Source organism: Camelus dromedarius, chromosome 18 (genome assembly GCF_036321535.1).
Source record: "Camelus dromedarius isolate mCamDro1 chromosome 18, mCamDro1.pat, whole genome shotgun sequence".
Lineage (NCBI taxonomy): Eukaryota > Metazoa > Chordata > Mammalia > Artiodactyla > Camelidae > Camelus > Camelus dromedarius.
The window spans coordinates 42,196,390-42,211,301 of NC_087453.1; the positions used below are offsets into that span (position 1 = coordinate 42,196,390).

At 46.0% G+C, this 14,912-nt stretch overlaps 1 protein-coding gene across 6 annotated transcripts in view; it reads right to left on the bottom strand.

The window, feature by feature from the left end:
- KIF16B (kinesin family member 16B) overlaps positions 1–14,912 on the bottom strand; it is a 244,002-nt gene that overhangs the window by 32,966 nt on the left and 196,124 nt on the right. For 5 of the 6 annotated variants that reach the window (XM_064475898.1, XM_064475897.1, XM_064475900.1 and 2 more), the window contains one exon: positions 10,439–10,528. In XM_064475898.1, the coding sequence (XP_064331968.1) occupies positions 10,439–10,528 (90 nt within the window). Of the gene's footprint in view, positions 1–1,610; positions 4,429–10,438; positions 10,529–14,912 lie in introns of those variants that run through there. The other variant, XM_064475901.1, reaches the window with a different exon arrangement.

A 14,912-nucleotide genomic window follows, 5' to 3' on the forward strand; every position in this document is an offset into this window, starting at 1 on the left:
AGCTGAACAGTATCGCTGTATCAAGAATGATGAATAGAGTCAGATAAGGCAGTGGTTCCTTAGAATAACACTAGCATAGCCGTTTTATGGAATTATTTGTGAATCTCAGTTTTGGGGAAATTAAAGCATTGAGCTTCCATTCACCCACCAAATTGGCCAGCTATGTGTATCTGTACGTACATTTGAAACATGATCAGCATTCTCTGTTGCTGTCATATTTCTCAATGATCTCAATGATCTCAGAGCGAAACCTTCATCTACAAGATGACTTTTCCTTTTCTAATTCCCAGTGAACTGACACAGACTAATTTCTCCTAAGAGCCACCATGCTCAAATCCTGACTTAGGTCGGCCAGCCTGCTGCCACCAAGAAGACAAATTAAATGTAATGGAAACGTTTGCTCTTATTAGAAGCCTTTCTCTCTTGGCCAAGTGCACTTTCTAGGTTAGCCAGGTGGTCTTGGAGGCAACAGCACAGGTTTTGATAAATGGCATCGTTGTTCCTTTGGATATAAATAACGGCAGCCCTAATATAGGAAAGAAATTAAAATGAGCAGTAAAAAGACTTGCCCATCTTTTATGATTTTATAACAATTAAGCAGCTAAAACTGGATTATAAGTCACTGAAAAAAATCTGAGAATAACTAATAAAGTATGGGATCTCTACTAACGAAAGGAAAACATTTGACTTTTGTTACCACCTAATAAAAGTGTACTTTATTGTCGTTCCTCATTTACGAGGCACCTTCTTCACTCCTGTAATACTTGGCTACCTAACCGGTACCCGGTGTTTAAAGACTAGAGGGGAAAATTCTATATGGCACACTAATTGGTCAAATCAGCTCTAAGCTGTCTCCTGCCAGCAGACGCTCCTCCACGACAGTGTCTGAAGCACCCACACCCTGCGTGGTAGTGGTTGTAAATTTCAGCCGCCCCAGCTTTGGAGAAATGCAAATAATGAAAACTCATCAAAGGGCTGCCGTAATTCTCACGGCTGACTAGATGGAAGCATTTCTGACGACTCAGAATTAATGGCAGCTCCCAAGGCCTTATAAGAACAGCTGTCACTGAGAAATACACTCAAAAACAAACAAGCAATTCTCTTCCAAGTTTGATTTGTTAGGGGCACGAAGCAGCAACTCTTCAGGACAACCTAGATGCATTATTAAAGGAGCAATCAGCTCCCTTTAGACCTCTGCTACGGGAAAGTGTGTGTAGACACGTGCTCTGAGCCCCGCCCCGAGCTTGGCACATTCTAGAAGCTCATTAAGGATCTGCTCAACGGACAAGGCAGAATCCTTTGCTGGCCGTCCACGTTGCACAGCCAGCAATTAGGACATTCCACTACAGAAGGCTGCTGCCCTGTCCTCACTGAAGTGCTAAACCTCAGTGAGACCCTAGGTATAAACCCATGGTTGGAAATAAAGTTAGGATTGCACCGACTTTGCTATATTTGGGGTAAAAGATTGTAACTTTTCCACATGAACTCCCACTCCTTCCAAAGCCAGTGTCAGTTTTATTTAGGCATAAGCCAGTGACGATGGATTTGAGGACATTCACACAGGTCATGACAATTTTTCAAAGTGAGAAACATTTCAGATCTGTGAGAATTTAATATTGCATTTTTCAGAATAATTATGCAGTTGAATCAACCCAAACTTGTTTCCAAAAATTAGCCTTACGATCGTGCAGTCTCAGGGACAGAGACATGACAGGAACTGGTCATTATCATGACATTCAACAGAGGGAACCCTAGTTCCCATCCATGGGGTCTTGGCTCTGTAACAGGTTCTTACAGGGAACAGACTTGCTTCTCTCTGGTCTCATTGGGAGACACTGAAAACTCCACCTCCCTGACTGAACATGGTCATGGACAGGGAGACTCAGGACAAAGGAGGGGGACTAGGAGTCAGGGGACACGCACCTTTCCTGTGCCCCGAGTCTTGGTGCGACTTGGAACAAGCCTCTCTGGGTACTTGACTCCTCATTTCTAAAATGAGAAACTGGACCACTCCATCTGTTAGGCCCCTCGGAGCACCTGTGTCTCACAGCGTGCAGACGGTGCCAACTCACTGTTAGAGAAGCTTCCTTGCTGGCTGGAGAGGAAAACCTGGGTTGTTGGGCTTTTTTTTTTTCAGTTTTAAAATGAATTTATTAAAGAGTGGTCTTACAAAGGCAACAACATAAAAAGAAAGCTCTGTTTCTTCATGCTGCATAATAAAGGCAACGTCAGAGGGTCAGAGTCACCGGCTTCCTCCTGCTGGGATCTCTGCCAGCTCAGCACAGCGCAGGCGCTTCCGCGGTGCTAGAACAGGCTTTTTTTTTTTAAAGTCTCTTCGATGCTTCACTTCAAAAAGCAATAAACAACAACAGAGCATGGCACTAAAAAAGCTATCTTTTCCTATTCAGTCTGTAGTGCTGGCACCACCACAGGCTCCAGTTTTCACTTTTCCCACTTTAATAAGTTTAATACGCTTCCCAGTCTTTGGTGACCAAAGAAGCAATCAACATGTTTTCGTCATCTAGGTTTAAACCTTCTGTAATTAATTCTGACAAGATCACTTGTCACTGGAAATCACGTTTTAGGTCTGGTGATCGATAACAACGAGTCAGTGAAAAATCAACTAATGCTTCCAAGGTGGGTGCAGGAGAAGCGGCAGGCAGCCTCCCAACCAGGGGTCCCGAGGGCAGCCTCCGGGGGATATTCTTCCCCAACTACACACTCTCAGGCCCCACGTCAGATGCGCTGAAGCAGAATTTCCTCGTTTGGGGCCTGGATCCGCATTTCTTGGAGAAGATTCCCAGCTAATTGATGCCTTTTGCTCCCCAACCCGCCTCTGAAAGCAGTGACTCGAATGCCGATCGCCTATCAGGCGGGGAGGAAGCTGTGCTACAAGCCACGCGGTGAGATACCCGGGCCTCTGATAACTGAAGCTGGCAGCCTTGTACTCGTGCCTACATGGCTGTTTGCTGCTTGAGCATTCCAGGGGGCCGAGTGCCTGGTGCAGCTGAATTCATCTCAGGCTTACTGAACGCTCCCCGTGGCTGTGGTTGGTAGCGTTGTAATCTGGGTAGTGAGTAGATCTACCATTTTTATATTAAATTTAGAATGCTGGTTATAAAACTGTTTAGAATGCATCTCAGTGATGGATAGTAAATGGGCGTCCAAGACAAATACAAGGCCAAGAGCCAGTTTCTTTTCTTTCCCTTTTCTGGAGCTGCTTTGGGGAAATTACTTGGAAAATAGCGAAGGTGAGAAATGGTCCTATCAGTACAAACGGAAAGTCCATATTCTAATTAAATAAGCCCTTGCCTGATCGTTTTCTCCCCTCCCAGTGGTATTTGCTGGGCACCAGAGACAGCCGGACGTGGGGCTGAATGGCTGCTCTGACACAGCGATCTTTCATGTTTTACCCGAGGCTCTGAAAATACTTCTCTCCCTCAGTGCTGCACGCAGGAGGGGCCCTCTGGGGATGTGGCTGATGGAGGCGGGTTCTGTGTGGCGCTCGGGGACTCTGTGGTGACTTGGCTGCGATGCAAGCAGGCAGCCGGCCTGTCCAAGCACCTTATGCTCTCACCACACACGTGCATTAAGGCTCCCTTAGCATTTATTTTGATGGTATGTTTTAATACCTAAAATATCCCATTTTTCCAGGTTCCTCCTCTTGCCTCTGGGCAGAATCACTATTAGCCAAGACGACAAAAGGGCCCTCAGTGATCGATTCCAGTGCTAACCGCTTTCCCTGTGCTGTGACTCTTCCCAGGCGTGAGGTGCCCACCAGGCTCCAGCGCTCGGAGGGGAGGGCTCCTTGAAAAATGTCCTAAAATAAAGTCCTCTGAAAATCCAGCAGAGGTGGCATCTCTGAGCCTCCCAGAAGGAGCAGCTCTCAGTGACCCTCTGATGCTCCAGGCCTGTGTCTGTCACTTTATTACATGCGTCAGAGCCCACCAGACCACACACCCAAAAGAGGGGAGGGGGATGGGAAACCAGGTCTTCACTATTCATTCCAGTGGCTGAAAGCTGATGTGGTTTTAAAACATTCTTTCTTTTCAGCTTCTTGATGAGCTATGCTCTTGTGACTCAGACTATGACCTGGATCCGCAGGTAAACTTCACGGACAAGACACGTGGACAGGGACTCTGCCTCGACCGTGGAGAAAAGAAGAGAGAACACTTAACGGGGCTTTGTTTCTGAGCACATAACTTGACTGATGCTTAAAAGGATGATGCCGATTTTAATAGAGTAAAAAATGCGCAGTTTCCACAGAGATAAAGAGCACTGTGGAAGTGATCTGAGTGACAAAATGTCAAAGGCAGGCTCTTCAGCAGACGCCAACACTTCAGAGTTGCTCTCGCACCGTATTTCATCTGAGGCTCTCACAATCGGTCACGAGCTAGCTGTGGCCTTACCGTTTTACAGATGTGGTATCTGAAAACACAGGGTTTAATCCAGTTAAGAGTCACAAGGTCAGTGCAGAGGGCGGGGGAAGCAGGCAAGGAAAGCGGGGAGGAGCTGTCATCTTGCACAATACACGTCAGTGTATCAAGAGGGCAAATTAATTCAAAACAAAAGGCGGAGCTGTTTAGAATCCAGAAGAAAATGCTAAGATTAAAGGAAATACACAAATAAAAATAAAACAACAGTTTCAAAAATCTTGACTAACGCAGCCCCCCCCCCCCCCCCCGTGAGAGCTCAGCCCACGGGGGCGCGAATCAGGAAGCGGGAGGAGCGTTAATCGTACGTGTGGTCCACACCACCTGCTGTCAGCCTGCTCCCTCTGTGGTGTTACTTAGGACAGATAACTTAGTTTCTTTCTTTATTCTATATTTATTTGCCACCAGGCAAAATGACAGACTAACTTTTTCCTTGGTTCCTGCTTTTTCCTGCTCTCAGCTCCCCAGCCCAGCGTTTCGGGGACCCAGAGGCTTCTCATCCTTTCGATCCGTCAGCTCACTTGGCCTGTGAGACCCCCAAGTTCCTTCTGTTTCCTCCAGACACACTTTCTACCGAGTAATCAACCACCCTCCCCCTTTTACTTGGGTCACCACCCGAGGGGTGCCCCTTGGGGGTCCTTCAGTTGCCATCACGCTCCTTAAGGACACATTAGAGTAAATAATTGAGCAAATGAATGTGAGTGAACAGGGAGATCTGAAGACTGAGCTGAAACCTCCTCACTCATGGGGGTGAAGGCCCTCAGGGCTCTCGGCCCACCCGGTCTCTGTGTGTCCTTTCCTAATCATGGTTTGTCATAAATTACGTCTCTCAGAACAGCTGTGGGATCACCACATCTCTTCACAGATGCAGTCTGCGCATGCAGACAAGCAGGTATCTCCAAGCGCCCACTGGGCCGGAGTCACAGCAGCAAAACTCAGGAAACTGCCCGTATGTCCATCACGAGGACTGTACACCAGGACAGGTGGTGTGCCCGCTTGGTTACTAGGCGCCACGGCTCATGGTAAAATGATACACTGCTTGATGAACTGATGAACTGCTTTGTGGACCAGGGAAATGACAGCACACGGCTTCTCCGGGAAAGGTCACTCCCGTAACTGCTCATGTCCCTTGTAGGGACTCTGGAAGTCCTGCCCATGGACCTGCTCCCAGAGACGGGCTCTCCTGCTGTACTTGGTTCTAGGGCAGAGTGGTTCTCCATTCTGCCCACGTGGGCCTCATCTCCTAGCAGTTACGCCCTGGGAGAGGCGGGGCAGAGAGAACAGCCCCTGGACAGCTGTGTGGACCGCGGCCGATGATGCTGCCAGCCCCTCCTGCCTCGGCCCTGCTGGGGAGCAGTGACCTCTGTGTGACTTCGTGCCCAGGTCACTACGTGTGGCCTGTGGGGGTCCTGTGAGTCCGAGTGTGTGGCTGGGCCCAAGAAGACCTTCTGAGGGCACTGCAAATGGCTCCATCTGAGGGCTAGATCAGGAGGAACTTTCATAGTCTATGTGTGTATCTCTGAATAATTTCAATCTTTCACTATAAACATGTAATTATCTGGAGATTAAAAAAAAAGAAAAGATTACTGAAGGAAAAAAACAACTCTCCATAACAGAAACTGTGACATCAAACTCCTTCAGAGGCACTTCCCCAGGAAAGCATGGCTAGAATTCCAGAAGGAAAAGGGAATGAGGAGGGTGTCATTTTAGACAAAGTTCTGAAAGTTTATAAGCTACAGCCAACACCAAAGTTCTGAAGTGAAAGAAGATTCTCTATCTTGGCAAGTAAATTACAAATTCTGGATAAACTGAATTCAAGTGTGTTTTTTCAATATTTTTTTTCAGTTTGGTTACAAATTTGGAGCCTTAAGTGACTAGGTAAATTTAACATGTATCGTTAAAAAAGAGATCGTCAACCACTTTTTTGTGCAATTTAGAGACCAAGAGTAGCTGTCTGTTTCTGCTTCCACAGAAACAGTGAGCCCAGTTTGGTTCAGGCAAACTTGATTCCACTAGGAACTGAAACAGCCACCCCTGCGAGGAGGCTCTCAGCATCCTTCCATAGGAGCCCTTCCGTTCTCTTTCCTGAGGAAGTTGTCCCTTCAAGTCCAGTGATTTCCAGGATGCTGCCAGGCCAAATGGACCATCTGGAGGTAGCTGACTACTTGAAGAAGATAAACATTGTGTTCAGAGGTGGCAGTGACACCAGCAAGAACGAGAGCGATCATAATGGATGAACACCTAACACACGGACTATTGATCTCAAGCCCCAACAAACGCTCGGTGACTAAGAGGTGAAGCGAAGCTGCACAAAAGAAATGTCAACTTTACGGAAAAAAAAAAATAAAGCTGATACTCATCTTGATATTTAAGCTTCATCTGCAAATGTTAAATGGACAATGCTGCCCTCTCACCAAAGTGAGATTTACCACGACTTAGAATGACATGCTGCTGTGTTTTTAGAGATAACAGTTTTTCTCCTGTTTTCTGTTTGTATTTTATTGTTTGGTTAGAAATAGGAACTAGAGGTGAACTGTCTGGGCTTCTGCTCACGGCTGTGGCACAAGAGGTAAGCTCGCCCACCCCAGAGCCCACGACCGTCAGAGGCACACACGGCCCAGCAGGAAGCGCCGGTGAACAAGGAGGACTCAGCGCTGCGGCACGGAAAAGCTCCGCGGCTTTGGTGGCCCTGCAGCTTGTAATGAGCACAGGTTCCCTCCCTCCAGGCAGCTTGTCTTCGGATCTCAGGATGCAGGTTCAACCACTGCTCACATGCTCCTTTCCCTTTCAAATACATGCACACATGTCTGCGGCTTCTCTTTCATAACTCACTCTTCTTCTGTCCTTATGAGAAAGAAACTGTAAGCCACAAGGTTGGACGCAGCATGGAAAGGCACCTTCCCATCTTGGCTATTGTTTAGATCACGAGTCTGTCTTCAGGAGAGGGGTTTTGGGGAGAAGTCATCTATGAACAGAATGGAAATTCCAGCTGGCTTTCAATGTTCAGACTGTCTCTTAATTCCAGCCGGTGGTTTCCTATAGCACTAAGAATAAAATCCATAGTGCCACGCGATCAGGTCCCTACCCAAGCCCCTGCCCTCCTCTCCTCACACTTGCCATCTTCATGGGTCTTCTGGTTCTGGAAAGGCCCCAAGCTTGGTCCCACCCCAGGGCCTTTGCACTTGCTGTTCCCACTACTTCAGATGTGCTCACCTCCAGATCTGTATGCCTGGCTCCTTTTCAGCATTCAGAACTCAGCTCAATCGCCCCCTCTGAGATGGCCTTTCCGTCCTGTCCATCCACACCACACTGCCACACCACCTTGTATTTTTCTCCACAGTGCTTAACATGATCTGAAGTCCTCTTATTTGTTGTTTTTTTTGTGTGTGTTGTTTATTGCTCATTCTCTCTGCTTCCTGAGAGGTGGGGTGTGGCTGTCTCACAAGTGCTTGCACAGTGTGGAGCTGCTCCCTGCAGGCATAGGATCAAATGAAGGAGGAAACCAGCTCGATTTTCTTCATTTGGAGGTCACTTAATTTTTTCAGCCTGTATGTAATACACTCTTTTTCCTCTTGAAAATAATTTTACATATGTGATAATCTCTGTTCATTCATTTTTCCTGGTACCAGGCATCCGTCTCAGTTCACAGTTTCACATCCTTGTTAACCTCACGTAAGCTGTCTTCTATTATATCTTTTAAATTTTATGTTTATTATTTTATGTTTTTAATTTTATGTTTATTGCTTCTGTCTGCTCTAAAACTTTCTTTCAAAACACCAATTAGAACTGTGTATTAATTCTTTGCAAACTCATTTAAATATCTCTCACCTCATATTTCAACTAAAATGCCATTTTGTCAGGGAGCCCAAGCCTAAAACATCCTTACCCTAAGGGCCCAATATCTTCTGCTCATCACTTTTTACCGATATTTTTCCTACAAGGCATGTACCTCACTTAAAATGCTAATTGCCACATGGAATGCTTAGTTTTAAGTGTTAGTTATTATTATATTTTCCTGGTCTACTGTCAGTCTGTCTCGATATAAATTTAAGATACATAAAGGAAGACACTTTTATTCCTGTCCACTACGGTATTCCTAGAGTCCAGAAAAATGTGCATATGTAGAATGGTGTTGAACAAATTAGCATCGAAAGAACTGATATGAAATAAATCATGGAATAAATGACATATATATAAAATAAAATAAAATCCTGGTAAAGTCTGTGCCCTTTTGTTTCAAGTAAACTGTTTTTTTTTTCCCCATCTACTAACGTGGGAATTTAGTATGTTAATATGAAAATCTGCACATTATTCAAGTACCGATGCGGTAACTTATAATTAAGCAGTTACTGAGCCGCAAAGCTCGCTAAAACAAGTTGCTCTGTACGTTTGATATGTACACGATTACCTCTCCTTCCTACTGTCAATATTAACTTGAGACACAAAGAATAAATTGCAGAAACAAACTTAATAACTTGACCTTGATGGAGCTGCTTCTGAAACTGAAGCCTCTTGGGAACACTGAACTATAATTCATGCCTGAAGCTTCTTCAGTTTTTAATAGAATACTATTATGATAACAACGGAATTTCAGAGACAGCTCAGTTTTACCTGGACTCGAGATTCTTCTACACATCAAGGAACCATTTTATCAACAGAAAAGTATTTCTCTTTCTAGTGTATATCAGATAAGAGAGTGTGGAAACCATGGAGATGTTAAGGAAACATTATGCATTTAATATGAAACAAATTAGGGACACACGTCTGTCTAAACTATTTTTTAGACTATCATAAAAAACTATAAAAATAGTGCTGAAAAGCGATACTCAGGAAAAACAAGCTAAACAGACGACTGCTGATTGATTTGTAGTCAGTTCACATCAAAAGAGCTGTGCCTACAAGGTTCCTTTAGTTCAAGTAAAAATAAACAAACAGATACTACTAACGATTCACTTGGAAGATACACATTCATTTTAAGAATACTTTTCTTTGCTTTAAAGTATCTTAAAAGCCAGTCTTTGTCCCAAAATAAGATCACTAATGTATCCAAACCCTCTGGATATCCGATCAGAGGCATGAAACAGCGCCTTGCCTCCAGATAATTCAACGTTTACTGTCTGCCTCCACTCCATGTTTGACAGCAAATTTACTCCTCGTTATGTGGAAGTTTAAGCACCAATGTAGTCTTTTTTTAAGAGAAAAAAGGGCCAATTCCTATTGAAAAGTGTATTACTATTTCATTTTAATTTGAGAAGCTGTAAATTGATTCAAATATTTATTTAAAATTCATCGTAAAATTTACGAAAAGGACAGAATTCTTTTATTGCCACTTTACTATCATTCAAAATTTTGCCTTCAGAAAAATGTTCACATTGTGTAAGAATACATATGGAGCAGAGGCCAAAAATTAAAAAGTTATCTTTTTTTGTTTTTTGGGTTTTTTTTTTTTTGAATCATTGACTTTGTATTTATTTGCATATGTGACCAGGTTAATACAAAATCAGTTTTCAGAGTTTGGATAGAAGGCTCCTAAGTTACCAAGATCCCTGGGAAATGCTCACGCTGGCCCTGGAAATGACAGCTGTGTCACAGAAGCTGGGGGTGCTGTGTGACTTACTCTGATTCTTCACCCTGCACTGACCCCTCCTCCAGGCAGTAAGTACATATATGGGTCAGATACTAACAAAAAAAGCAACTGCTTGCTCATTGTTTTAATACCTATGGATGATGAGGGACCTTCTCAAAATAGCTTTGGTGGATGCCAGGTGGTGAGACCCGAGACAACTGGTGAAACCACATTTCATGCCTGAAAGTCACACTTCGAATCCTGATAAAAAGCTATCTTTGAAAGATGAGTAACTGAAATAAAACTTGGTGACATAAGCTAATACCTAAAGAGAAAGGGCTGGGATGGGAGGGAGGGGAGAGGGCACTGATAATGCAATCAACTCATTTATTTTATAAGACAAATGTTCTTAACTGGAAAGAATTGTTTCATAACTTACCTCTGCATATTTTAACTTCAATGTTTTATGCATTTCTCGAAAACGACTGTAACGCCTGAATACGGTCCACGTCTCGTCTAAGACAGTAATCTATTCACCAGGAAAGTCAAAATAAATCAGCATTAATTACAGGCAAAAGTGGCTAAATTTGTTTAAAATAATTTAAAAATTAACAAAAAGTGATTAGCATGTAAATTTCATCAGAATTGAAAACATTAATCTAGCTGCATAAATAAGACTTATAAATAATCATTGTACTCTGCTTGAGTATGCATCTGTGGTTCCCAAATCTGCTTGTAAGCAGCATGTGCCTCTGTAAAATGAGGGACAAAGTTACCTCTCAATGGCTTATAAAAAGTGTCCCTTAACTCCCCACTTGTGGTGTAACATGGAAACCCCATAGCGTGACCTTCCTGTTACAGAGAGTGCCCAGATGGAATGTTTACACATTTAATATAAAATGTCAGTGCGGGTTACCAGACGCCACCACAGTGGACAAGAGGGAAACAGACGAGAGAAGGAGCAGCAGAGAAACAAAGAAGGACGAGGAGGAGTGGGAGGAGGACAAAGGGGTAAAAAAAAACCCTTCCTGCATCTCAGTGATTATCTGTATGAAAACACACGCTACGTTCTGCTTTACTGCAGGATTCTCAGTCCAGCCTTTAACCGGCAGTTGAACTGACCGTCCCTATTGAAGGACGAGGTGGATATTCTGGCGCCCCCCGGTCACATACCAAGGTCACGGGGACCAGGAGAGGCTAGGAGACACCACCAGCCCCCTTCCAAGTCGTACTGGAAAACACAGGCTCATGAGTCTCAAATTCCTCTCTCACTTCCGCCCTTTTCTCCCAGCTCCAGACCCACGTCCCCATCTAGGAGACATCTTTCTTCAGATTGTCACACAGGAACTTCAAGATCAGCTTGTCTGAAACCGAACTCGACACATTCTCTCTTGTCTCAACCCTGCTCCTTCTCTGTCCATTTCATCTCGGTGAGTCGCACCACCACCCGCCAAGCTATGCCAGCCGGATGCCGATCCCCGGCTCCCCCCAACATGCCACAGGCCGACAAGCACCAGGATCTGCTCCTTTGGCCTCCCAGACACTCCCTGGCGCTCTGCCCTTCCGTCTCTCACCGTCACCACCATCTCACTCTGGGCCACCAGCTCCCATGTGGCTTCGGCCATGCCTCTCCCAGTTGTCAGTGTCCACAGGTGTCCCCTCCAGTCCCTTCTCTGCACAACCAACGTGGGAGCGTTTTTTTTAGCAGCAGTATTTTTCTGTTTTCATTTTTCAGTTTTATTAGGTAGAATTGTTACAATTTGACTGCACAAATAACATATGTTGCATGTAAATACATGAATACAATACGCTGCACATATTTTAAAATTTACATACATGTACTGTTCATTGTCTCTAAGAACGTTTAGAGCTTTAGCTTTTTAAACTTACATAGTTATCAAAGGAATGAAGCCAACCATAAAATAAGAATTAATTCAAACAGATACATACACCCTGCTACTAACAGCAACATTATTTATAATTGCATCCTAAGTGCCCATCAATAGATGAATGGATAAAGATGCAGCATATATACGTGATGGAATACAACTCACCCATAAGAGAGAAGGATATTTTGCCATTTGCAGCCCTTCACTTACTGTTTTTTCACTTCAAAAACCAGAATTTTAAAACTGGCATAAACACTTCCATTGCACCAAAAATAACAATATATCTAGAAATAAACTTAATCAAGGAGGTTACCTATACTCTGAAAACCATAAAATACTGATGAAGGAAACTGAAGATGATACAAAGAAATGGAAAGATTTCTTGTGCTCTTGGATTGGAAGAATCAACGTTATCAAAATGGCCAAACTACCCGAAGCAGTCCACAGACCCAGTGCAACCCTGACAGGGAAGCTTTTTAAAACTTAAATCTGATCATTCTCACACTCCCCTCCCTTAGGTTCCCTAATAGCTTCACGCTGCTCCTGGGAAAAGACCCACATTTTTAAACTTAAAGACTCAATTTTAAATCCGTAACCCACTGCCAGGAGCAGACTCGCATCCAGCCTCTTTCCCTCCCCTCAGGTGTCTCCACTCCTGGGCAGCCCCTGAATGCACCCACCCCTACCCACGCTGGTGGGATGCTGGGCAGCTGTAAGGCTTTGAAGCTGGTTTGCAAGTCAGCCAAACTTGGGGAACACGGACCCCACCGAGGCACCATGAGCAAGGCCGGCATGATCAGCAAGGGGGCTCCTTAGGGTAAGAGCAGAGCAATTCACCACCCCGGCCAGACACAAAGCAGGTGTCGAGAGAGAACCAGCAGGAGTGGGCGTGATGCTGCTGGCTTGCCAAGAAAGCCCAGGAAGTTAACGGACCCACACCCATGACCTGGGAGTAGTGAGACGGAGGATGAGCACAGGGAGACCACCCTGTCCCGGGACTCTGGAATCCACAGTCCCAGAAGGAGCCTGGGTCTCCCTCCTCCCCCAGACTCGAGTGCTCCCTGCCTCTCTGACCGCTTCCACTTCCTCTTGAACTCACAGGGAGTCGTGCAAATCCTCCCATCCTCAGCCTCTCCTGGGAGCATCCCCTTCACCTTCGCTCTCACTGAAACCTGCCTCTCCCCGAGGAACCCTCCCCGCCGTGGCCTCTCAAGTAGGGGCTGTGTTCTTTCTTCCACACCCGTCATCCCCTCGTGCCGGGATGGGGGTAGACACTCTTGGGCATCCATCCACCTTTCAACCCACTTCTCCTCCAGCCTTTCTAAACCCCCTCCTATGTGGAGCCCACGCCTTCACATCCTCCCTGGGTCCATCCTTCTCGCAGGCAGTTCACCTGACAGCCCCGACTCCTTGCACACCTTAGGTTTTGCTCCCTGTTATCTGCTCCAGCACTACGGAACTCCTGCCGCAAATCTTGGTAATTTCAGCAACTAACAGACGACCCCTCCAAGGCCCTGACCTCCTGCTCCTTGACCTCTGCTGTGGTTCCTTCCTCACTCAGCTGGGGAACCACGGGCAGGCAATACAACCTCTGCCTTACATTCAACCTCCGATCTCTTCGTTCTGCTCTTGAAATTCCCTGGACTAAGCGAGACCACAGTCCGGGTTAAACCCAGCCGTCTGCTTACTCCCGACCTGCACTGCCTGGCAGGGTGGGGCTGAAGGGAGACATGCCACCAAAGGGCTGCCTGGTCCCCTGTGAAAGTCACTGTCACCACTTTCAAGTGAGCCTGGACGTCTCCCACCAGTCAGTCCACAACTCCCAGCTCCACCCACTCTTCCGTTCTCTTAGGTAACAGTTTTCTAAATAGCTTACTTACTTCATCGTTCTCCTCAAGCCTTCACCACCTCTTTCCCTGTCCTCACTCTCAGATGATAACCCGAATTCCTATTTCACTGAGAAAATGGAGGCGATCAAAAGAACACTTCGACAAGCACCGTCAACCCTGTCTACCCCTCGCCGCCATCTGCCCTGTACTGTCCATTCCCCCCAGTTACCCGGCATCAGACACACATCACTGCCCCCAGTGAAGGCCGACCCCTCCTCTTAACACCGGGTTCCTCCCCGTCCTGCCTTCTGAAGGATGCTGCAATCATCTTCTCTCTCCTGCGCTGACACGTTCCCGTCTCTGCGAGATTACTTCCGTCAGCACCCGAACTAGCCACTACTTCTACCACCCTGAACGCCTTTCCCTTCCAGCTCTCTCCTCATCTCTGTCCTTCCTATTATAGCAAACTCCTTGGGAGACTTTCTTCTTGAGGTCATCAGTTTCCTTCTTCCCACTATCCCTTGAGTCCACTAGCCGCCTCGCCATTCCACTCACTGCTCTTACCTCCTCGCACCAAGGTCGTCAACAGCCCCCACCGGTCACTTCACGCTGACCCACTGGGCACCTCTTGTTCTTGATCTTACTGGATGTATCGCAGGGCTTGATGGGACCGACACCTCCTCTTCGAAACGCTGTGTTCCTGTGGCTGCCAGGCTGCTGCCTCTCTTACCTTAGTTTCCCTCTGCTGGGATTTCTCCTCATCCCTCTGATCTCTAACAACAAAGTGTCCCAGAACTTGGCCCTTCAATGTGTTTTATTTTCTCCCGGAGCTCATTCTCTCAGTGATCGCATCTCACCTCATCGCTTCAATTTATACTGACGATTCCCGGGGCGCTCGTATGTCCCCTGCACCCAGACTCATCCATCCAACTGCCTACTTGCTACGTCTGCCTACTTGCATCTCAAGCTTAACGTGCAAAACTTACCAGAATTAACCTCACCCAAGCTTGCTCCCCTTCCTGCTCCCCCATCTCAGTAATGGCAATGCCAGCCCTTACCTGTTCAGTCCAGAAACGCTGGCATCACCCTTGAGGCTCCTCTTTCTCCCCACACCCAAGCAGTCCGCAAACCCTATCCACCAAACCCCAAAATACAATGAGAATCTGACACCAATCACCATCACCCCTGCTGACAT